This window comes from Eumetopias jubatus, unplaced genomic scaffold (assembly GCF_037043125.1).
Source record: "Eumetopias jubatus isolate StellerSeaLion01/CBP00866 unplaced genomic scaffold, mEumJub1_p1.0 scaffold_1, whole genome shotgun sequence".
In the NCBI taxonomy this organism is placed as follows: domain Eukaryota; kingdom Metazoa; phylum Chordata; class Mammalia; order Carnivora; family Otariidae; genus Eumetopias; species Eumetopias jubatus.
Window position 1 is genome coordinate 59,182,708 of NW_028274807.1, and position 23,791 is coordinate 59,206,498.

The 23,791-nt window shown below is 44.7% G+C and overlaps 3 protein-coding genes across 6 annotated transcripts in view; 2 read left to right on the forward strand and 1 right to left on the reverse strand.

Annotated features, from left to right (window-relative positions):
• GRAMD1C (GRAM domain containing 1C) overlaps positions 1 to 2,874 on the forward strand; it is an 85,927-nt gene extending 83,053 nt beyond the window's left edge. For all 3 annotated transcript variants that reach the window (XM_088027318.1, XM_028110627.2, XM_028110628.2), the window contains one exon: positions 1,340 to 2,874. In XM_088027318.1, the coding sequence (XP_087883444.1) occupies positions 1,340 to 1,420 (81 nt within the window). In that variant the 3' untranslated portion in view covers positions 1,421 to 2,874. The remainder of the gene's footprint in view (positions 1 to 1,339) is intronic.
• Positions 2,875 to 3,771: 897 nt separating this feature from the next.
• On the forward strand, positions 3,772 to 15,878 carry ZDHHC23 (zDHHC palmitoyltransferase 23). 2 transcript variants are annotated; one of them, XM_028110679.2, is made up of 5 exons: positions 3,772 to 3,990; positions 4,497 to 4,766; positions 6,781 to 7,491; positions 9,224 to 9,391; positions 11,270 to 15,878. In XM_028110679.2, the coding sequence occupies exons 2-5, from the start codon at positions 4,624 to 4,626 to the stop codon at positions 11,535 to 11,537; spliced, it is 1,290 nt and encodes a 429-aa protein (XP_027966480.1). In that variant the 5' UTR covers positions 3,772 to 3,990; positions 4,497 to 4,623; the 3' UTR covers positions 11,538 to 15,878. The 2 variants fall into 2 exon arrangements, with proteins under 2 accessions (XP_027966480.1, XP_027966481.1); XM_028110680.2 differs by having other exon boundaries at positions 9,233 to 9,391.
• Positions 15,879 to 16,607: 729 nt separating this feature from the next.
• The window catches only part of CCDC191 (coiled-coil domain containing 191), an 88,379-nt gene continuing 81,195 nt past the window's right edge, over positions 16,608 to 23,791 (reverse strand). The window contains exon 17 of the mRNA XM_028110639.2: positions 16,608 to 17,649. Coding sequence (XP_027966440.1) covers positions 17,505 to 17,649 — 145 coding nt within the window. The 3' untranslated portion in view covers positions 16,608 to 17,504. The remainder of the gene's footprint in view (positions 17,650 to 23,791) is intronic.

A 23,791-nucleotide genomic window follows, 5' to 3' on the forward strand; every position in this document is an offset into this window, starting at 1 on the left:
CCTTATTGTGATATAAATGACATACAATAAAATTAACCTTTGAAAGAATTCCTAGTATATTCACAAAGTTGCACAACCATCACCACTGCCTAAATCCAGAGCATTTTTATCACCCCCAAATGAAACCCTGTTCCCATTAGCAGTCTCTCAGCTCCTACAATCACTAATCTACTTTTTATTTCTATAGGTTTGCTCATTCTGGACATTTCATATAGATGGAATCATATACTATATGGTCTTTGTGACTTGTACCTAGCATAAAGTAAAACTGCTTTTTGCTGGTTAAAACCATCTCCTCTCCCTGGCCTAGTACTCCAGGCTTTCTCCTCTGCTTCCCTTTAGGTGGTCTGATCCACTCCCCTTACTTGTGCTACACATGTCATTGATTCCCAAACCCATCTCTCTTATCGGACCTCTTCCCTGAGCTCCAGGCCCACACAGTCACCTGCTGACGTGGCATATTCACCTGGATGCTAAGAGGCCACCACTGATTGATCATGTCCAAGATAGAATTCAGTTTTCATCCTGAGCCAGACTGATTCTCCTCTAGCTGATGTATTTCAGAAAATGACACTGTCATCCTCCAGTCAAAAACTTAATGCCTTGTGGAAGTACATATTTATATATGTGATGACTCGTTTTAGTTCTGTATCCCTCACTAGTCTGTAAGCTCCATGAAGGCAGGGATAGTGCCTATTTGGTTTACCATTGTATACCCAGTGCTTGGCTTAGCACAGACCCAGCATGTAGTAGATAAACAATTAACATTTGCTGAATGAATGAACAAATGAATGAATATAAAGAAGCATAAAACATAATTCTTGCTCTCAAGTCACCTATAGTTTTATTAGAGAAATCAGATGTCCATGTGTATTGTTAAAAACTACAAAAAAGTATAAAGTGTCAGGTAAGTAATAATACTTCGGGAGTTTAAAGGCAGGATGGTTAGGGAAGGTGACACGGAGAGGGTGGGGATGAGTACGTTTTAAATGGCTGAAGACAGGCATGAGCATAATAGCAAGCAGAGGCCTGGAGGGAGAACTTGAGTTGTGTAGGGGATAGTGGAGAGGCCAGTGCAACTTGAGAAACCATTTCAGAAAACCACCTGCTGGGAGGCAGAGTGCACGGCAGGAGAGTGGGGAGGAGTGCAGGACCAGAGTGGACAGGAAGAGCTCCTTAGCAGTCATACCGACGTAAACCCCGAGCAGCCATGTGTTTTATAAATTCAGTCTTTTATTTGGGCGTCAGTATAAACAAAACCATATTGAATGTAAACTTTTGGCATAAAAATAAGAAAAAATGTAAACAAACTGATTTTGAAAATTAATTTTGTTTGCAGTTAAAGAGCTCACTCATTACGCTTCAGAGAACTTTTGATCTACTAAATAAGAACAAGACTGGCATGACTGTCGAAAGCTAGTGATCTCAAGGCCTGAAAATGTAGAGATACTTGGAAGTAAAAGAAAACATCTTAAAGAAAACCAGAGGATGAAGGATTTTAATTGTCACAGGAACATTTCCACATTTTCTCATTATTGGTACTTCTAATATGAACATTCTTTTTAATAACATTAATTTGATAACTAGTTTCTGATAGCCTTACAATCAATTCTTTCACTTCTTATACATAATTCTAAGCAGTGAATTTCTCTAGTGAAGCATGAAATATGTTGTGGATTTGAATTTCTGATACAAAAAGAAAATGAGACACTCTGAACTGATTTTTACAGTGGGGTTTGAAGCTTGATGCTTTATCTGTTAGCACAGAATCAGTAGATGTCCGATAGGCTGCTTTCCCCGTTGAGATACATTCAAGAGGCTAAAGAAGACAATAAAAGAATAAACCTCTTTATCATTACTACTTTTGAAGGACCAATTTTCAGGCATATAACATTTCTAAGTTTGTATACTGTAAATATTACAATGTCTTCACTTATTTAGCATGCAAATTCAGTAGTCCAACCTTTTGAGTCTGCAAGTTGGTAATTATTATCTGAAACATTCTTGAGCCATGTTGTATTTTTCTGAAGAAATGGTTGTTTCTTCTTCAGGTAGCTATCAGAGGTGAGATTATCTTGCCCCTTCATTTATCAAATGGCAGAAGAGTCAGTTCTGGAAAAGGAAACATAGGATACCAACACTCAAAATGAAGAACCATGCTCTGATTTTAAGAACCAGAGGATTATGTTAAAATCTGGGCATTTAGTGACAGATCAAATGAATACTTGAACTAAGCTTGGCTTCAGCTTAGCACTCTTTTATGGTGGAAGTGAAACACCTGGTTGAAAATAATTTGTGGATTACTTTTCAGTAGCTACATATGTCTTCATTTATTCATTCATGTGTGCGACTTGTTTCAGCTGGTAAGTTATAACCAGACACAAACTTTAGCTCTTCAATAAAAACTTTTGGGGGCACTATGTCCCAATACTAGGGCACTGACTGAAGTCTGAAATCAGACAGAAGCTTTGGCTCTTTCATGAAAAGTTTTTAGGCATATATGTCTCAATACAAGTGATGTCTTTGGAACAAGAGAAAGACAGTGCCCAATAATTGGTATATATTCTTACTGTTTGGACAATGCTTGCCTTTAGTTACATGTTTCTCTCTTTCCCCAGAGCCACAGGAGATAGCTAAAGTCATTTTTGAGATTAAGTACAGGGAAAATGGATTTCTCTGGGTGATTCCCAACAAACCTACCTTGGGGTACCAGTGTACTTACCCGGGGGTTTTTTGATTTATGAAGTGGGGCTGTGAGTGAGTCACTGGATTATAAACTTGAAGACTTTGTTAAATTCACAAAAAAGATCAGTGGCAAACAATATTTTTGTGATGTTTCTGTAAAACTTGTACTTCATAAATATACCTCAAAGAAAATTACCAAAGTTGCTTTATATATTAAGACTAAACATGTATGTATGCAGAACTTAATTAATTGCATTTGAGCCTGTTACGTAAATTGAATATCAATAAAACCCAAAATGTCTTGAGTTGTAGTTTTTTTTCTGTTAAAAAACCCCCAAAACACAAATAACTAGAAACCTGCTACAGTGAAAACGTGTATATGGGCCTACACTCTTTAAAAAATTTTGTGCAAAAATAAAACTCAAAGAGGATTCATTTCATTTCAAATATGCAGACTGTTTCATTTCAAATATGCAGACTGTTGGGACAAAAGTACTAGTCGGCCTGCCGGTCGAATGTAGAATCTGCTCGCCAGAAATCATGAAAATGAACAAGCTTTATAAATGAACAGATCAGGGACAGCGATGGGCCTTTAAGGGAAGGCTGGAGAATGTGGGGGCGGTACCTTGGTAACAATTTGCGGTGGAGATCTCCACCTAAGCTTGTGGCCGGCGTCCGAATGAAGACTGGCCGACCCACGGGTCTCCAGTGCTTAGGGAATCCTCCGGGTTCCCGGGTTTCCCGTCTTTCCATCGGCACCTCCCCCCGGCCCAGGGCTCTGGGGTTGCCCCGCCCACGTACCGCCCGCAGCCACCCGCGGGGCCGCACCGGGGCCGGGCGGGGCGGGCGTGCCGGGCCAGCCCTAGGCCCCGCCGCCGGCACCCACTCCCAGGTGCCGGTCCTCAGGTCCTCGCTTCTTCCCGGCGCCAGGGCCTCGGGCCGGGGGTGGGGCCTGACCGGCCGGCTCCGCCGGGCTCCGGGCGGCGCACGTGCGGGCGGGAGGGGATCCCCGGCGCCGGGGGCGGGGCACCCGGAAGCGCGCGCGGACTTGCCACGCCGAGCCGGCGGGCAGGAGAGCGACGGGAAGGCGGGCGAGCTGCCCGGGCCGCGGCCGCCTGTGCTCACAGGTGGGCGGCGGCGGAGGCGCGGCGGAGCGGAGCCGGGGTCTCCGGGACTCCAGCCGTCATACAGAGAGCCCAGCGGAGCAGAGCTCGGAAGACGCGTCCGCGCCTCGGGAGGAATCTACCCTTCTCCCCTCCACCTGGGCCTCTTTGGCTGCAGCCGCACCTCGGCCCCGGAACCCAGGTAACTTCCCTTCCAAGGTCATTCTTCGGGCGGGGCGGCGCTCGCGGCCCGCCCACGTCCTCACGGTCGGCGGGGGCGGGAGAGGTGCGCCCTGCGCGGAGCTGGAGACACAGGGCTGGACGGCGACCCCGAGCGCTTCACGGGCGTCTGGTGGCCTCCCCAGAGCCGGGTGCGGGCGCCGGCCCCCGCGGCACACGCCTTTCTCCGCCCGCAGCCCAGAGGGTGAGTTTCCACCTGCACCTGGGCTTTGGGCGGGGGCCGCTCGGCCCTCCCCATCCTGCACCGGCAGGTGAGCGCAGCCGCCCGCGTCCCGGCTGTCCGGGCCCGTGTGGTCGGCTGTCACCATGGGAACCGCTGGTACCCAGACGGCGCCAGCCCTGGTAGGAAGGGGCGGTGAAGGCGGTTGGGAGCCCCTAGAGCTCCCTGTCTGGCCGAGCCGAGCAAGAAAAGCCTGATGAAAATGAGACTCCCCCTCCCCCTCTTCCCTCTCCTGTTTGATTTCTCAGGCGTTGGCGGATAATCAGAGGCGTGGATGCGTTTACAAGATGTGAGTCGTGTTCTTTTCGCCTTTACCTACTGAGGGCTTCTTAAACCTCGTGGTGACAGGTGGAAATCGTGACACAGAAGGGCAGTATGAAGCCACTGAAGAAAAACAAAGCGGAAGAACCTGAATTGGAGCCCCTGTGCTGCTGCGAGTACATCGATCGAAATGGGGAAAAGAACCACGTGGCCGCTTGTTTGTGTGATTGCCAGGATCTCGATGAAGGGTGTGATAGGTAAGGGCAGAGTCTTTCTTGAAGTTGACCCCACTGGCTCTTTGGAGAACTACCATGCTTACTTTAAGCTTAGCCATCCAGAACACTAGAATCTGCTCTTGATGCTATTCCCAAGGATCTAAAATTGAGAGTTGTCTTATGTGTCAGGTGTGAGGATTTTATGAAGGTGAATTACTCAGTAGTGCACAACTGCGCAGCTGTCTATTCCGCTCAGTTTAGTAGGGCATTATTATTTTTCAAGGGAGAAGATGATGGAGAGAACAGGCAAATAAAGGGATAGTGGCAAGTTAAATGTATAAAAAATAAAGTGCAGACCAGCAGAATCTGTACATTTAAAGTGAACACATTATTACTAGGACCTTCCTACATTCTCAGTGTTCTCAGCATCTAGAGATCGACTACTTGAGGCTGGACTGCACCTGGCCACAAAGGGTTGAAAGATCATGTTCTTGCTGTTCCCATTAGTCTCACCCCTTCTCCCTGGGGAGGAAATCCAGCCGGGGGGGGGCATGGCCCTGCACTGGACTGGCTGTTTTCAGCATGGGTAGCAACGTCTTGACTGATAATCATCGTATTTGGCTTTTATTTTCACCGTTATCCCATCTTGCAAATTACTATCCAAAAAGATGATTTTTAACATCAGAGAAAAAATTTTGTACCAAACAGTAATAATGAGGTTTTAATCTATTTTCTAAATAATTATATACCTAAAAATTGTTGCCCTATGGAAAGCACAATGTGGGAGGAGAATAAGGATGTTGGAAACTTGCTTATCCTATTAATGATTACTTCCGGTCAAAAAAAGTCACTGTAGTGGCACGTTGCTGACTTAGAGCTTGGTGCATTCATCTAGATGTGAAAAGCGTCTTGGGACCACTGTAGTTTACTACCAGAGCCCTCAAGACCCTATAGACCTTTTGTAATTCTTCCTTGATAGTGTCGTTAGTCTTTTTTACAGGTATTTTTAAATGGACTTAGTCTAAAATCCATATGGAGAAAATGGAGCACTCTGCTTTAATGAATGGAAAAATGATGCTGTTTCCATAACCTCCATCACTCGAGACCACAGCTCTTCCATTAACCTTCTCTTTCTGTCTCCTAGCGCTTGAGACCTGGGCCGTCCCTGAGCTCTCCCGCCTGCTCCTGCCGTACCCTTCCCTGGAGATAGGCTCCCAGTCTTCCCTCTGTCCTGCTGCTCTGTGTGACTCCCATTTAACTTACCGCCCCTCATGTCCAAGTTGTTGCCTTACTTTTCTAAATTATTTGTCTACAATCAAGAGTTATCGTTCCTTGTCTTGCTAGCCTAAGCGTGCAAACATGTCAATAAATGCCGTGCGTCCACGAAGCTTGGTCATTTCGCTCTGACTAGTTAGCTCTCCACTCTTAACTCGTGCAGCCCCCTGGCCCTGCTAGACTCGTGACTCCCCGGGCACAGGACGGGTTTGTGCTGTGCACGTGCCACTCCACTGGAACGCCTGCCTGCCTCCCCCCCCCCCCCCCCCCCGCCACATGCTGGCCTGCTGTCGAGGTGGGGCGCAGGTCCCACCTTTTTCACAGCGATCCCTCTCATGACTCCACCCAGCAGTGTCCACTCTCCTCTGAGCACACCTTACGGATTTTGGCCACGATAGTTCACTGGGCGATTTTGCTGCTTTGTCCCTTCTCTGATCCTTCCCGAATCCCTGTTGTCTTCACAACTAGATCATGAAATTTTTTTTGAGGATCTATACTCACCCAAGTCTGGACAGTACTTGTACAGAGTATGTGTGTGTATTCCTGTGTGTTTGCTTTGTGGAGAAATACTGTTAACTGTTAGATTTCTAAACACTGTCTTCTCTTTCATATTAAGTAAGTGCTATGTGATCCGAAGAGCTCGTGTTCAGTGGTATGGAAGGAGAGTACTTGGCCTTTGGCCTCTTTTATCATTTATCCTGCTGTTTAGCCTACAGTGGTCCGTGGTTTTGAATTTAGCAAACCCATGTGAAGTGCCTTCTCTTTGTGCTCTTCTGACTAGATGGATCACATGTAAATCCATGCAGCCAGAGACTTGCGAAAGAATCATGGATACTATTTCTGATCGCCTCCGAATTCCTTGGCTTAGGGGAGCCAAAAAAGTTAACATTAGCATCATCCCCCCACTCATCCTCCTGCCCGTCTTCCTCCGCGTGGCTTCCTGGCATTTCCTCCTGGGGGTGGTGGTTTTGACCTCCCTTCCTGTGCTGGCTCTGTGGTACTACTACCTCACTCACAGAAGGAAAGAACAGACTCTGTTTTTCCTGGGCCTCGGACTGTTCTCTCTGGGCTACATGTACTATGTGTTCCTGCAGGAAGTGGTCCCCAAAGGGCGTGTGGGGCCCACTCAGCTGGCTCTTCTTACCTGCGGGTTATTTCTGGTACTCTTGGCCCTGTACAGAGCCAAGAAGAATCCAGGCTACCTCAGAAATCCAGCAAGCAAGGACAAATCTCTCAGCAGTAGCCAAGTTGAATGCCTGAGCAGAGACGGGCTGGAGAGGACCAGAGGGCTCCCTGGTGCGGGATCGTCGGGCAGTCTCAGCAACCGCACGCCGAAGGACGATCTTAAGGGCCCTTGCAGGGTGTTGGCCGGAAGCCCTGCCAAGGTGAAGGAGGACTGGTGTGCCAAGTGTCAGCTGGTGCGGCCGGCCCGGGCGTGGCATTGCCGGCTATGCGGCGTCTGCGTCCGGAGAATGGATCATCACTGTGTCTGGTATGCTGGAAAAATTTGGAGGCTTGCAAGGTGTAAAATCCCCTAAGACCCTGGCCCTGTTTGATCTTCCTTTGTGCCATCCTAAAATTTCACTCCTTCCCAGCTTTGCACCTTGCAGATATTTGTGGGCTGGTATGATGTTCCCACTTAGTCATCCGCTTTCCCAGTTCCGCAGATGTAGTTCCTTCAGTCATTTCCCGAAGGGCGTTGTTGTTGTTGCTAGTTTGCTGTTCTCTTCCAAGCCGCCCCTCACTGACTTTCTCCTTTGTAAAAGAGAAGTATTTGCAGGTGAGTGACGTTTTTTAGAAAAGAATGGATCAGAATCAATCTAGGTATATTTCCCTGGCCTGTGCCTTTTGAACACGGAGCTCAAGAAAGTGTTCCCGTAGTTGTAGGTGACTTTGTCCCCTCGCCATACATCCTTCATCATTTTGATTTCTCCTAGCCTACATTGTTGAGATAAGGCCCCGCCAGGTAACTCCCTATTTTGTTATTTGCTATTTGCAGATAAATGGGCTTTTTTAGTGCCTGCCAGCTGACCAGTGCCTAATGAGGACACGGAAGACCCCTGCCATGTGAAGCACAACTTTGAAAGATAATATTGCTGCTTCACTGAGTAAATCTAAAAGGGGTTAGCGTTTATTCAGATGTGAATGCTGTAAGTAGCATGTTTGCTACTCTCTAGCTCTTAGCTCTCAAGGCACTTGTGAGTGAAGTACGCTTTTTATGGCTAGGATTCTGGTCATGCTTGTAGCATACCTTCCTCCCCGCATGGGAGGGCACGTAGGGGACGGAGAGGGTGCAGCAAGGCCAGGAGGGCCTTGGAGTGGACCTCAAGCACAGGGATAGCTCTTTTCTGGGGCTTTCTTTAGGAATAAACAGGTATTTTCACTTTTAGATTTTAACTTCTGAGTCTTCATGTATTCTTGTGTGCGTGTGTGTGCGTGCGTGTGTGCGTGTGTGGTGGCCCATTTACAAGAGTTGGTTTGCAGGGGGCCTGACAGCTCTGAATAAAAAGCTCTCTGCCCACTGGGGCCTCTTGGTGTGCGGTGGGCTGGAGAGACGCCCGTACATTCCGCCTGACAAATGGCCACGAGACAGAGCTTTCTTCCTGACAAGTAGTCTGCGTATTATCGAGTTGTTCTCCACCCCACAACACATTTCTAACCTCTTGGGATCTTTGTATTAATATATGTATTTAACACATATTTTCCCATAGTGTGTAATACTTTCGGTTTTTTAAGTTTTCCTAACTGATACCAGCCTTTCCTTATTGTGGTAGTTACAATATTAATCCTCTTCATGGTTGGGTAATAGACTCATTACGATTTAGAAAGATTTGTTAGCTGGGTTCTGCTTTTTACTTAGCTTTGTCCTAATGATATGATTTCACTTTGGAAGAAGCGGAAAATATGACTACATCTCTCAGTGGGCAAATTTTTAATTCCCTAAAGTTGAAAAATAAGAGAACTTACTTTTTAATAGCTGAAATTCCCATGATCCCTGTTTTGAAACTTTCGTGTTCATTATGTGAGTTATATGGAGAACATTTTTTTCCTTTCTCATTGAACTATAGTGGATCTACAATGTTATATTAGATTTAGGTGCACAGCATAGTCGTTCAGCGTTTGTATTCATTATGCATTGATCATCAGCATGATACATTTAGCTCCCGTCTGTATCAAGAACTTTAAAAAATGTTTGCTTTTTCTTCCCCCTCTGCTGTTTTGAGGATAAATAGCTGTGTTGGAGAATCAAACCATCAAGCATTTATACTTGCCCTTTCGATCTTCTTGCTCACCTCGGTGTACGGGATAACATTGACCTTGGACACCATTTGTAGAGATAGAAGTGTCTTCACAGCTCTCTTCTATTGTCCTGGAGTTTATGCAGATTACAGGTGAGATGTGACTACCAGAGCACCGAGGCCCAGAGACGAGAGAGTGGGCACTGCTGTTAATGCAAGGGGCCGTGCTTTGCTGCTAGGTTAGGAGTTTTCAGCCAAAACATAGGACAGGTTATTGGATGCTGGGTATCTTTGAAATGGCCAACAAAATTGTGAGTTGTTCTAGGGTGATGGCAAAAGGTTCTTTGACCTTTACAGAGTGAGGAACTAGTACCCTGCATTTGGACCGGGTCACTCACATGACCACTTGCGTGCCCCCGCCCCATCCCCGCTAGCAATGGTGAACCGAGAGCCGTAAACTAAGAGTCCCAGGGGATGTGTGGGGTCTGTTTTGTCCTAAATGATCATGGCAAGTCACTTGATTGTGGCTTTCTCGTGCTCTTTAGCCCTATCTTGATTTATTGCTTCTGACCCTTTTGTGGAGCTCTCACAATTTCTATAGCATTTACTTTTTAGCCTCCACTGGTTTGTCCTGTTCTACTTTTTAAAAAAATCACCACTCATGATTACTGTGGTATCTAGGTCAAAATTTCCTTTGTTAGGTTGGGGCACATTTATATATTGTGAAGATCTCCATGCCTTGTCAGAAGCTGGGCTTTTGCAGCTTTGGGCCCAGCGAGCCCCTCCCCAGATCACTGCGGGGGGCGGGGGGCCCTGCCTGGGTTCTTTGTGCCCTCCTCCTCTCGTTTCCCTCTGATGCAGATGCTGTTTGGTATCTCTGGCCAACCCCTCCCCAACTCCCCCAGTCCGAGCTAGGACAGCGCCGCCCCCCGGGTCCTTTTCTTTCTTCCCACTCTTTTCTCAGAATAATCCCTGCTTTACCCACCTAGTGCCCCTGTGAAGGTATTTGCTTCTTAGTCTGTGGACAGATCTTCCATTGCCATCATAGATCTAGATATTTGTGGGCATTATTAGAACAGACTGGTCCTCCTGCTCGGGGTAAGTTCCTTTTATTTTTCTATATTGAGAGTGTTAGTAGGTTGTGAAATTCTGCAGTCACACTGCGCATGATAAATGTCCTAACAGCAGAGCACGTCTGTATGTCACTAAGCATGAATTTTGTGGACTTTCTGTGGATCGCTGACGTGGAATGAGGAACACAGTCCGCCATGGGTACCCACCCTCTGTATGGGTGCTTCACGTCACCCTGTTGAGCCCTGGTGTTCCTCATCTTTATGGTGGGGTAATCATCTCTGAGTCCCTTTCAGCTTAACAAATGAAGATTCAGGATGGGTTCATTTCCCGCTAACTCATTTGCGAATGTTTGAAAATAATCATTTGGCGGACATTAGTCAGCCTCTCCTCCTGTCTTTGTAAGGAGCTGAAAGGAGCTTTCTTGTCCTGTGTGATTCGGTTCGGCTGGAAGAAGCTGGACCTGAAATGTGACGGTGCTCCTACATGGAAGTAAAGGACTCACGTCTCCCTTGCGTTCACCATTGTACTGAAGACAGTGGAGACGGACAGCTTTGGCACCATTCCAGCTTCCTGGGGGACATTTATAGCATGTCATGGTGCCTTCGTTTTCCCCTCAGTTACGAATAATTTAGGAATTGTTCATTCGATAGCTTTTGAATGCTGTTATGTCAGGCGCTGTGTTTGTGTGGGGGATACCAAGTGCAAAAATGTCCTTGCTATTGTAATATAACATCCTAGGAAAAGAGGCAGCAAGAATGACAGTATAAAACAGGACATGTGAGTAGTCACAGGTTAAGCATTTTGGTGTTCTGAGGGTAGAAAAGCATCTTCCAATTGGGATAGTTGGGGAAGGCACCAGAGCCCTTGGTGATGGGTGCTGTGTGTGTCAGACGTGAGGATGGTGCCGGCTTTCTGACCGAAACGGTCGGCATCCTGACCCGCCCTTTGTCCTCCCAGCTCCGCCCTGTCCTTCACCTGCGTGTGGTACTCCGTGATCATCACGGCGGGCATGGCGTACATCTTCCTCATCCAGCTGATCAACATCAGTTACAACGTCACCGAGCGGGAAGTCCAGCAGGCCCTGCGTCAGAAGACGGGGCGCCGGCTCCTCTGCGGGCTCATCGTGGACACGGGCCAGTACAACCGGGGCTTCCTGCGGAACTGGCATCAGTTCTCCACCCTGGGCGCCGCCCCCTGCCACCACCCAGCCGAGGACATTGTCTGAAGTGCCTTCTGTGTGGCTCTGTGAGGGGTGGCTCTCCCCTCTGCGCCCTCCCAGTGTACACGTCGGCGTCCGTGCAGGATGTTCGCTTTTATCCCCCGTTTCTTAAAGGCTGTCTAGGGCCATGCTCAGGTTTAGACACAGGACTGGGAAGAAATGAATTTTTCTGATTTCACCTTAAGAGATTTTTATATCGAAGCAGTAAAAGTAGAGCCATTCTTTTCCAGTCACCTTATTCACTAACTCAGTCACCAGGAGCGGGAGACGATGCGGATTGCTAATGCACAGCTTGATAGAAGCCATTCCCATCCCTTAGCAGGGGAGAAAGAGTTTGGATTAGGATCGTTTCCAGTCCTCCTTTCAATTCCTGATAGCCATGTGACCCTTCGTTGAGTCACTTCCCCAAGTCTCAGGTTCATCCGTAAAGTGGGGTGCTGCCGCCTGCCCTGGCTACCTCACGGTCGGGAGGGTCGTGCAAGGGACCAGGTGTGTGGAAAGCACTGGAAAATGACAGAAGCACCCAAGAGGGATGAAGTATTATTAGGAAAACTCAAAGACCGAGAAAAATGTTTGTAGGTCAGAATACAGAAGCCAAAACTATCCGAGGAATCCATTTTCAGCATTTCAGAGTGAAAGAAAGATCCTGAAATACTACATTGTACCACATTGTACAGTTACGGTAATTTCTCTTTCTGAAGTATTAGACATTAGCTACTCAAACAGAAGATGATTGGATGGATTCGCACTGTCATCTAATTCTGAAGGGACAGTCAAAACAGTTCTATTTATTGGTAGTATTAAGTTACAGTGGTCATGAGTTTAGATGGTGAGTCCTTACATTTATCTCATTTCTTCTATATTTATTGTTTGGATTTACTCTAACTCCAAACTCGAATAGGCATTACTGTTTTTTTCCTCTTTCCATGTTTCACCTGGGAAGGTGCTAGCACACTTTTGATGAGGCTGGAAGAGGGGAACAGACACTCCTGTGGGGGAACAGTTTACACTCTTTCCTGGGTAGGGTGGCTGGTCAATATCAAGGGCTCGATTTTTTTTTTCCCCCATGTAAGTAATGCAAACACTGTCAGTTACAGTACTCGGTTGCAAAAACCAGTTTTTTGGCATTTATATTCTTCTGGCATGAACTCTCTTTGAGGAGTCGATGGGCATCTTCCTACTTGCACATTACTTCTCATTCACCTTGCCCTAGACAAAATATCTCACTTGGAGAGAAAAAACAGGGTATATATGGTTTCCACTACTTAATGGATATGGTTCTTCCCTAGCTCTTCCTAAAATCTTATCTTTTTTTGTATCTTGAAACTGAAAATGTATAAAAGATTAAATATTTATATAGAGAATGGGTCTGTTCTGCCATAGAGTTAGGATGAGGCAATTTTGGATGGGGAAAATGCCCTCTTGAAATACTTAGTTTTTTACATGTGCTTATTTTGCAGTCCCAAAGAAAATTCATGAGTCCTTAAGTTTACTTTGGTTTATAGCTTAGAATTGGGGAAATGTTGCCAGTTTTTTTCAGTCTGTCTGTGCATGCTGCTGTCATAAGTTCATAAATGTTGAGAGGAAATACTGGTACTTCCTGCGACTCTGCCGTCTGCAGCTAGCACCATCCCTAGTTCTGCCGGGAAACAAAGCTGTCCTTAAGACAGTCACCACCTCTTTATACAGGCTTGTTGCTGCTCTCCCCAGAGATGGATTGTTTAACCAGTGAGAGGCTCCGTATTCCACTGGGATGAGCCAAAGAGCAAGTCTGGGGTATTAGCAGTCTGTGGTTTCTACAGTGATGCCCTGGCTCTGGCCCAGAGTCAAGCATTCATTTGGAATTAACACTGGATCTGAGAGAACTAATTCTGTTCTGCTAGGTTTGAGATAAGAGAGAGAGGAATAATGTCAAGGACAGCACATGTGGCCAGAACTCTAGTTGTAGTCTCTTGAATGCCAGGTGTATAGCCAACTCTGATCGTCTAACGGTTGATAATAGAATTCATAGAATAGTATGATCGGTAATTTTAGCCTCTTGGCAAATCTTTAACAACCATCAAAATGTGACATGATAAAGATGAGTAGTACCCAAGAGACCGCAGTCATGTGGGAGAATCAGGAACGACTGCCATTTTTATAATAGCACAGCCCTAATGGTTTATCTACATGGGGCCTCTCAGGTTCCCTTACCTCCATGAGGACTCCTTGTATATTACTCCGGCTGGTTGGGATGAAGTTGCTTGTTTTAAGTTCCTTGAGATCATGATTGGCATTTTACAGGAGAAAGCTCAAACTTTTGAAAAAGTTCTGTGGTTTTATGGGGATAAAAGCCTACTGAAGTATTTGCACCACAAGGAGCAGCAAACAAGGGGCTCTTTGTGAGCAGGGTTTCTGTAGGCCCCGGGACACCCTAAGTCTACGCTCCTAGATTTTTACACCTTTTTATGACCTGGAACTATTTGAGGGATTTTGTCCTTTTAAAGGACAAGGTCTCCAGGAACGAAAGAGTCCCAGAGAAACCTGTGGTGGTGGTGGTGGCGGCGGCCACGGGAGAATTGCGCTGCAGTCCTATAAACCAGCAGTTTGTTGGCCATAGAGGCAAGCCCTTCCCCAGCACAACACAACTCCCTTTTCTCCACCCTCCTCCCGCCCCTGCCCTTGCATCCTCAGCCTGTTAATAAACATACTGATATGGAGCTTTAGCAAACCATCTACTATATTCTGACCACTTACATTATGGTCATGCCATTGTGTGCTATTCCTGGGGAAGGGAAATGGGTCCATTCGCAAGATTTAAGGGAAAAATAGTTAAGGATCAGGATTGCGAAAGGAGAAACGTCCTTCAGTATTTAAAATGCTTTTTTAATGATACCCAAAGAGTACTTTGTGGTTCTAGCTGGGCCCACCTGAAATGAACTGACCGTGAACAAGCCTTAAGTGAGTTTTAGGGACACTGCTGGTCATCTCACCTCAGCCACCTCTCTGTCTGCTTAGGATACCGGAAATCTTTGCTATTCAAGTAGTGTTGTCCTTTGCTGAATGAAGTAATTGTTGTCATCCACTGTGCCACCTGCCTAGCAGAAAGACTGCTATGAACTTTTTCTTATGCAATAGTCCTTGGTACTTCTAATATTTTTAGTAAGAGAAAATTTTCTATACTAGAATCTCCCACTGCCAGAAAACACAATACCAGTAAGGTTCACTAGAATACTGACCCATCTGCTTCATAGACTATATTTCCTTTGGGTAGGACATTAGCTTTTTATTACAAAACTCAACTACCGTAAGCAAAAATATGACATCTAGAAGCACAGTTTTAACCAGGATGTTTAACAGTGTTTTGTGAAATTTAAGGGTCTCTTTAAATGAGGTAAGTGGGTTTATATGACTTCATTTTAGCCATATGTGGGTACCCTGCATTTGAAAAAAGAAAATTTCCTCAAACAAGCAAGGGAGGATAGAGACTTTCGCTTGAGGCATCTGTTGGGAATCTGGTTTTCTCAGCAGCAGCGGGGCAAGTATGCCGTTTTATGTTAAACACCGCCAAGGTGTGATGCAGGGGAAGAAGGAGAGCTATGCTTAACTCTAATAAAAAAGTCCCCTGTGTTCCTGTGGGTGTTTGCTGTGATTAACAGAAACTTTCTGCAGAATTAGCTACATGTAATCTTGTTGCTAATGGGCTGTTACCCCACTTGCGTCGGCACCCCGTGCTTCACTACAGTGGCCGGCAGTAGCCAAAGACGGAGTGGTTCATGGAGACAGATCTCTCAGAGGCTGCAGCTAATTCCAGCTATTTCTGAGTTGGGCTTTTGACTTAACTGCTACTCTAGCCTTCGTGGTGGCACCTTCTCTCCTAGAAAATTCATTCCTCAAAGGCAAAGCTTTAAAACCAGAGCCAGTCGATTCTAGTTACCGATGCAACACACATCGTGTATTTCTTCCCATGGCACCACTGACACGATGCCATGTTCCAGAACTGGGAAGCTCAGTCTGCTCTGACCCTGTGGTCTGGGGGGATTTGATGATTTGCGTTGTTAGGACTTTTGAACCTTTTCATTTGATTACATTTCTGGGTCTCATGTTAAGCTAAAGGACATCCAGGAATATTTAATGTTCGATATTTAATGCAACTGGCCCAGCAACATTAAAGGGGATTCCTGCCGCCAACGCGGGAGGCTGTGGGCTAGACGTTTTGCACTGTTTTTATACATGTATTCGTATCCTCTTATCACCTCAGACTCAGACAAAAGGCCTTTTAAATGGAGATTTAAACTACTGCCATTTATGTAAAATAATGTACTGTGACCAATTTGCTTTAAATGGAAAATAAAGTGCTTTCTTTAAGGGAAGTAGTTGGTGTGTATTGGTGTGTCTCCTGAACTCTTTTGCCTCGAGGGAAGCCTGTGTTAGAGCTGGGCCGCTCCGCCGGCTCCTGAGGTGTCCCGTCCTGCGGGCCTGTTATCTCTGGCCCTAAACACCCCGTTTCCTGGTGGTTACTTTGTCTCGTTTTATAGGCCAGGGGTACTGCTTGTTTGGGCATTTTGTCAGCAGCACTATTTTTAATCATGTCTTTAGGATAGCCCGGCAAGAACTACAGGTCATTTACTAAGGGATTTTCCTGTGGGTCTTTAGGAGGTTCCATAAGTAGGTAAAAAGTCCTCACTGGCCCAGTCAGAATATGTGCTGCTAAAGACTCAATGGCTAATTGATGCTTGAGGTGAAGTAAAATAAAGGAAAGCTTAAGAGAGGAAACTTAAGCTTTATGGGATTTAAGACTAAGCGGCTTAGTCTTAAAAAGAGTTTTTAGATGACAACTGTATAATCATATTAAAGGAAAAGAGATGTGGGGACAGGGACACTGTAGAAGGAATAAAGTTCAATTTAGGGTGTTTTGTCATTTCTGAGTAAATCCTCACACATGTTCCACAGAAAAAGGATGTAAATCATTGTGCAGGTGGTGGAGCTGGATATCCCTTCTAGGAAGTAAGGACAACAACAATTTATTGAACACATATTGAACTTTATCTTACCAACTCGAATTTTCAACCTAGCAACTACTAGCAGTTACCTCAGGGCTGCAAGGGACTTTCTTGTTCTACCGGGTGCACTTATTACTTAGATTTGTTATAACGAACATGTATTTTGTAATGAAAAATTTTTTTCTAGCAGGTAATTCAGACAATTCATAGAAGAGCATTTTGCCAGTCTCTATAGTCATCTGCACCTTAAAATCGTTCTTTGAATTCATCTCGTTATGTGGATCAAACCGAGCGGAGGACTAGAAGAGAGACGGAGTGTATTATTTAGAAGCTGTAGTTGGAAGCATGCAGACGTTTTAACGAACTGCTGGACTGCCCCTGAGAGAGTCATTAGCTTCTGGATTTCCCTTCATGCCTGTCAGGATGCACTGAAGAGAAGGATCTTTGGTGCCAGAGTTGCCCTGCAATGAGGAGACAATTGCTGCCCTTTGCAGCAGCTGCACTGGGTTCCATTTGAGATGCGGCTCTCCGGCAGGGTGGGCACAAAGGATGGCGTCGGGCAGAGGGCCTCTTGCCGATGCTACGGTACTAGATCACGGACCACCTGTGACTCCTTTTCTGTGTACTCACTGCCTTTAATTTCTATTAAGTTAACATTTGTCAACAACTCATGTTAAACTATAGGGACACATTTTCTTTCAGAGACTCAGGCAAGCAAACACTTGTACTCTTTAAAAATTTCTGATGCTAAAAATATATAGGATGCATTTGAATAGTTGAGCTTTACACTGTTCTTTGATCCTGCTGTGATAAATGCTCTAGTGAACTAATTAGCAATCCAACAAAGAAGGAAGTAAAAATTCCCCAGAGAGGCCCTTTGATCCAAGAAGTGCCCAGCAGGCCACAGAGCAGGTGTTTGCGTGCGGACGCCCGGCCCACACGCGGCACCCGCTCTCAGCGCCAGTGTCCGCCGCCACTGCCGCACCCGGGCTCAGCGCGGCGCAAGCGCCTGGAAGTCTGGGAGAATTTCAGCCACCTTCCGGCGGAGTTGCTCTCGCCTTTCTTCTTTTATTCTTTCCTCTTTCATAAATTTTACAAACTTCTTCCATGTCTCAAATGTGATCCAGAGAGTCCTCCTTTAAACAGAAAAGGAAGAAAAGTTAAACTCGATGGAAAGGTTGACTTTCCATCTGAAGTACATTAAAAACTGTAGAAGAATTCTTTGAACACAGTGTTAAAAGATACGGAGCTCAAATTGGAAATGGGACAGTGAGAAATGCTAATGAAGAAAATACAGCGGCGAAACAGGATGGAGGGACTGCTAGGTCATTTTTATTTTCCATCAGGCGATCAGGGAAACCCTCTGTGAGGTGACATTTGGGCAGAGCACCCAGGGGCCTCTGAACACGCAGGCCATGAGACACCCCCAGGTGATCTGATCACAGCCTGCGTCTTGTGCTCAAGACAGGACCAGTGGACCAAAGGCTCCAGCAGCCAAAGCCCTCAAGGCAAAGATGTTGGAGAAGCAAATGCAGCACCACAGTTACAGGCACTGAGGCCCAGGTACTTACAGACTTATGGACCTACCTCCCGTAGTGCACTTCGCAGATACTGCCTTTTTTATAAACTGAAGGTATGTAGCAACCCTGCACTGAGCGAGTCTGTCGGCACCACCTTTCCCAATAGCATCTGCTTACTTCGTGTTTCTATGTTGCATTTTGGTAATTCTCGCAATATTTCCAACATTTTCATTATCATGGTATTTGTTACGGTGATCTGGGATCAGTGACCTTTAATGTGAACATTGTAACTGTTTGAGGCATGAACCACGCCCATATGAGACAGCAAACTTAACTGATAAATGTGTGTGTCCTGACTGCTTGACTAGCCATTCCATCTCTCTCCCTCTCCTCAGGCCTCCGTATTCCCTGAGACACAATGATAACTGAAATTAGGATTGAAATTAGGTGAGTTAATAACCCTGCAGTGGCTTCTGTGTGTTCAAGTGAAAGGAAGAGTCACATGTCTCTCACTTTAAATCAAAAGCTAGAAATGATTAAGCTTAGTGAGGAAGGCATGTCAAAAGCCAAGACAGGCCAAAAGCTAGGCATCTTTTGCCAAAAAGTCAAACTGTGAATGCAAAGGAAAGGTTCCTGAAGGAAATTAAAAGTGCTAGTCCAGTGAACATACAAATACTAAGAAAGCAAAACAGCCTTATTGCCGATAGGGAGAAAGTCTGAATAGTCTGGATAGACGATCAAACCAGCCATGACATTCTCTTCAGCCAAAGCCTAATCCAGAGCAAGGCCCTAACTCTTCAATTCTAGAAAGGCTGAGAGATGAAGAAGGTGCAGAAAAGCTGGAAGCTAGCAGAGGTGGTTCATGAGGTTTAAGGAAATAACCATCTCCGTAACATAAAAGTGAAGGGAAAGCAGCAGGTTCTCCAGAAGATCCAGCCAAGATAATTCATGGCGGTGGCTACACTGCACAACAGGTTTTCACTGTAGATGAAACAGTTTTATTGTGGAAGATGATGCCATTTAAGACTTTCTTAGAGAGAAGTCAGTGCCTGGCTTCAAAGCTTCAAAGGACAGCCTAATTCTCTTGTTAGGGCCTAAGGCAGCTGGTGACTTGAAGTTGAAGCCAGTGCTCCTTGACCATTCCAAAAATCAGGGCCCTTAAGAATTCTGCTAAATCCACTCTGCCCGTGCTCTATAAATGGAGCAATAAAGCCTGGATGACAGCACATTTGTTTACAACATGGTTTACTATCTTAAGCGCACTGTTGAGACCTATTGCTCAGAAAGAAAAGATTCCTTGCAAAATTGGACTGCTCACTGACTATGCACTTGGTCGCCCAGGAGCTCTGATGGAGATGGACAATGAGATTGTTTTCATGCCTGCTGGCACAATATCTATTCCGCAACCCATGGATCAAGGAGTCATTTTGACTTTCAAGTCTTTATCATTTAAGAAATACATTTCTTAGGGCTATACCTCTCTATATAGTGATTCTTCTGATGCATCTGGGCAAAGTAAATTGAAAAACTTCTGGAAAGGATTCACCATTCTAGATGTCATTAAGAACATTCATGATTCACGGGAAGAGGTCAAAATATCAACATACACAGGAGTGAAGAAGAAGTCGATTCCAACCATCATGGGTTGAGGGGTTCCAGACTGGAATGGAGGAAGTAAGTGCAAATGTGGGGGAAACAGCAAGAGAACTAGAATTAGAAGTGGAGCCTGAAGATGGGATGGAACTGCTGCAATCTCATGATACAACTTTAATGGACGAATGGTTGCTTCTTATGGCTGAGCAAAGAAAGTGGTTTCTTGAGAGGCGATCGACTCCTGGGGAAGATTGTTGAAATGACAACAAAGGATTTAGAATATTACATAAACTTAGTTGATAAAGCAGCAACAAGGGATGAGAGGATTGACTCCAATTTTAGAAGAAGTTCTACTGTGGGTAAAATGCTACCAAACAGTATCATATACTACAGAGAAATTGTGAAAGGAAGAGTCAATCGGTGCAGTCAACTTCACTGTTGTCTTTTTAAAGAGATTGCTGCGGCCACCTCAACCTTCAGCAATCACCCTCCTAATCAGTCAGCAGTCAGTTACATCGAGGCAAGACCTTCCTGAAAGCTCAGATGATGGTTAGCCTTTTTAGCAATAAAAAATTAAGGTAAGTACATTGTTTTTTAAAACAATTCTAATGTACATTTAATAGTATAGTATGAACATAACTTTTATGAGTACTGGGAAATAAAAATTCACTCGACTCACTAATTATGACATTCGCTTTACTGCAGTGGTCTGGAACTGAGCCCACAGTATCTCTGAGGTGTGCTTGTGTATACTGTTTAAAACGCCACTGGTAACATCACCTCCAACAATGAACACCACCACCCTTGAATTTTAGTTGAGAAAAGATTACCCTAATGTCCAGGTTCTGGAATCAACGGTTCTGGAGAATCACAAGTAGAAGCAAGGATTATCTGCTGTCAGAGGGGAGACATACAGTGGCCTTTTAGGATAACCAACTACCCGCACACTAGGGATGTGAAGGTAAGCCAGATAGTCTCTGCCCACAGACGGAGTTACCCCGGTGAACAGATCACTTCAATGCAGTGAGGAGCTGTCACGGTGGAGATAAGCACTGGGTACTTCTCCAGTCTGGTGGTGAGGGACATCACAAGTTTTTGAAAGATTATCTGAACTGAATTTTTGTCAGACAAAAGGCTTTCCTAGAAGAGGGTATGTCTTGAGTAAAGGCAAAACAGGCTAGAATAGCATGGTGTGTTTAAGGAATTATAAGCAGAGTTATGTTGCTGAAACAAAAATGCAGAGTAGCTAAGTTTATATTTTCACAACTCGAGGCACAGATGGGATTTCTTCTAGCTTCTTGACCTTCTCATGAAACCCTGGAATGCATCACAGTCCCCATTAACTCTATGGCTGATGGTGGTTTGCTATTTCTGATAATGTTGATTTTTGTTGCTGGAAGTTAAAAACTAAAAGGCTACAAGGAGTGCAGCTGCTTCATTTGCTTTCTTCCTTTGTCCATCCAGGCCTCCACTTAGAGCCACTGTCCTCGACTATCTGCCCACTCAGTCCTTGCCTGTCTCCCACTCTTATCTCTGTTCACATCTTTCTCCTGGCTACCCCTCCACTTTTGACTTCTACATTTCATCTCCTACTCTTCTCCCCTGATGGAAATGCTCTGCCCCCGCTAGAGGAAATCTTCCTAGACCATCATTGCCTGCATTTATCTTTCCTTCCTCTGAACTCCTACAGCATGTGGTCACAATCACTGGTTTGGTACTTACTTAGGGTATGTGTATAAGTATGTATCTAATCTGTTACCTTTTTTTTTTTTTAAAGATTTTATTTACTTATTTGACAGAGACACAGCAAGAGAGGGAACACAAGCAGGGGGAGTGGGAGAGGGAGAAGCCGGCTTCCCGTGGGGCAGGGAGCCCGATATGGGGCTCGATCCCTGGACTCTGGGATCATGACCGGAGCTGAAGGCAGACGCTTAACGACTGAGCCATCCAGGCGCCCCTCTAATCTGTTACCTTTCTACTGAATTATGAGCCAGATACCATGTTATTATTTTTTATGCTTGGCAAATATGATTTGATAGATGAGCTATGGATGTATTATGTAATAAATGTGATTTAAGTCACAACATGAGAGTTCTTACCCTGTGGTCCACAAACTCCTTGACATTTTATGTAACACTGTATGGGATGTGCATAGGTGCATTTTTGGGGGTCTTGGTATGTGATTTATTACTGTGAAGGGACCTATGACTACAAAATGCTTCAGAAATATAGTACCAAGGCAATATTGGAAATATAAGAAGTATTTCTTTGTCGCTTGTTAGAGTCTTTGTTTTAAAATGTATTTTGTGGGGCGCCTGGGTGGCTCAGTCAGTCAAGCATCTGCCTTCGGCTCAGGTCATGATCCCGGGGTCCTGGGATCAAGCCCCGTGTCAGGCTCCCTGCTCAGCGGGGAGCCTGCTTCTCCCTCTCCCACTCCCCCTGCTTGTGTTCCCTCTCTCACTGTCTCTCTCTCTGTCAAATGAATAAATAAAATCTTTAAAAAAAAAGAAATAAAATGTATTTTGTCTGACATAAGTATTTCTACCCCGGTTTTCTTTTCACTTCCTTTTGCATGATAAATGTTTCTCCATCCCCTTACTTTCAATCTTTAGGTGTCTTTTGGTCTGAAATGAGTCTCTTGTAGGCAGCATATAGATGGGTCTTGCTTTGTTTTCCATTCTGTCATCCTATGTCTTTTGATTGGAGCATATAGTCCATTACATTCAAAGTAATTTGATAGGTATGTGCCTATTGCCATTGTTTCATGGTTGTTTTTGTAGTTCTTTGCTCCTTTCTTCTCTTGCTCTTCTCTCATGGTTTGCTGGCTTGCTTTAGTGATATACTTAGATTCCTTTCTCTTTATTTTTTCCATATCTATTAAAGGTTTTTGATTCGTGGTTACCATTAGGTTTACATATAACATCTTCTGCATATAGTGGTCTATATTAAGTTGATGGCTGTTTAAATTTGAACCCATTATAAAGGCACCAAATTTTTACTCCCTGCTTCCCCCAACCACCATGTTTTAGGTATATGGTATCATACTTTATATTCTTTTATTTTGTGAGTCTCTTGACCAATTTTTATAGATATACTTAATTTTACTGCTTTTATGCTTCCTACTTTTCTTACTCCTGATTATGGTCTTTCCTTTCCACTCAAAGAGTCCCCTTTAGGGTGCCTGGGTGGCTCAGTTGGTTAAGCGACTGCCTTCAGCTCAGGTCATGATCCTGGAGTCCCGAGATCGAGTCCTGCATCAGGCTCCCTGCTCAGCGGGGAGTCTGCTTCTCCCTCTGATCCTTCCCCCTCTCATGTGCTCTCTCTCTCAAATAAATAAATAAAATCTTAAAAAAAAAAAGAGTCCCCTTTAACATTTTTTGTAAGGCTAGTTTAGTGGTGGTGAATTTCTTTAATTTTTGTTTGTCTGGGAAACTGTCTCCTATTCTGAAAGATAACCTTGCTGGATAGAATATTTGTGGTTGCAATTTTTTTTCTTTCAGCACATTGAATATACCATGTCACTCCCTTCTGGTCTGCAAATGTTGCTGAAAAATCAGCTGATAGCCTTATAGGGTTTCCTTTGTATGTAACTGTTTTCTCTTGCTGCTCTTAAAACTCTCTATCACTACCTTTTTGCCATTTTAATTACTATGTGTTTTGGTGTAAAAAGAGACAAAGTAGATTTGTCAATTACAATTACTACATAATTGTAAAGGGAACAGTCTAACAAGAAGATATAACAATTGTAAATGACTATGCACCCAACATGAGAGCACCCGAATACATAAAGCAGCCAGTAAACATAAAGGAAGTAATCAATAGTAATAGCAATAATAGTAGGACACTCTAACATCCCATTTATATCAATGGATAGATCATCCAAACAGAAAATCAACAAGGAAACAATAGATTGGAATGACACATTGGACCAGATGGATCTAACAGATATATTCAGAACATTCCATCCTAAAATAGCAGAATACACATTCTTTTCAAGTGCACATGGAACATTCTCAGAACAGATCAGATGTTATGACACAGACCAAATCTCAACAAATCCAGAAAGATCAGAGTTATACCATGCATCTTTTCCGACCACAATACCATGAAACTAGAAATCATTCGTAAGAAAAAATCTGGAAATAACACAAATACATGGAGGTTG

Coding starts and splice junctions, on each gene's coding strand:
- ZDHHC23 (XM_028110679.2), top strand. CDS start 4,624: ATGAAGCCACTGAAGAAAAACAAAGCGGAAGAACCTGAATTGGAGCCC. Junction 7,492..9,223: donor ATGGATCATCACTGTGTCTG/GTATGCTGGAAA, acceptor TGCTGTTTTGAG/GATAAATAGCTGTGTTGGAG. Junction 9,392..11,269: donor GGAGTTTATGCAGATTACAG/GTGAGATGTGAC, acceptor TTGTCCTCCCAG/CTCCGCCCTGTCCTTCACCT.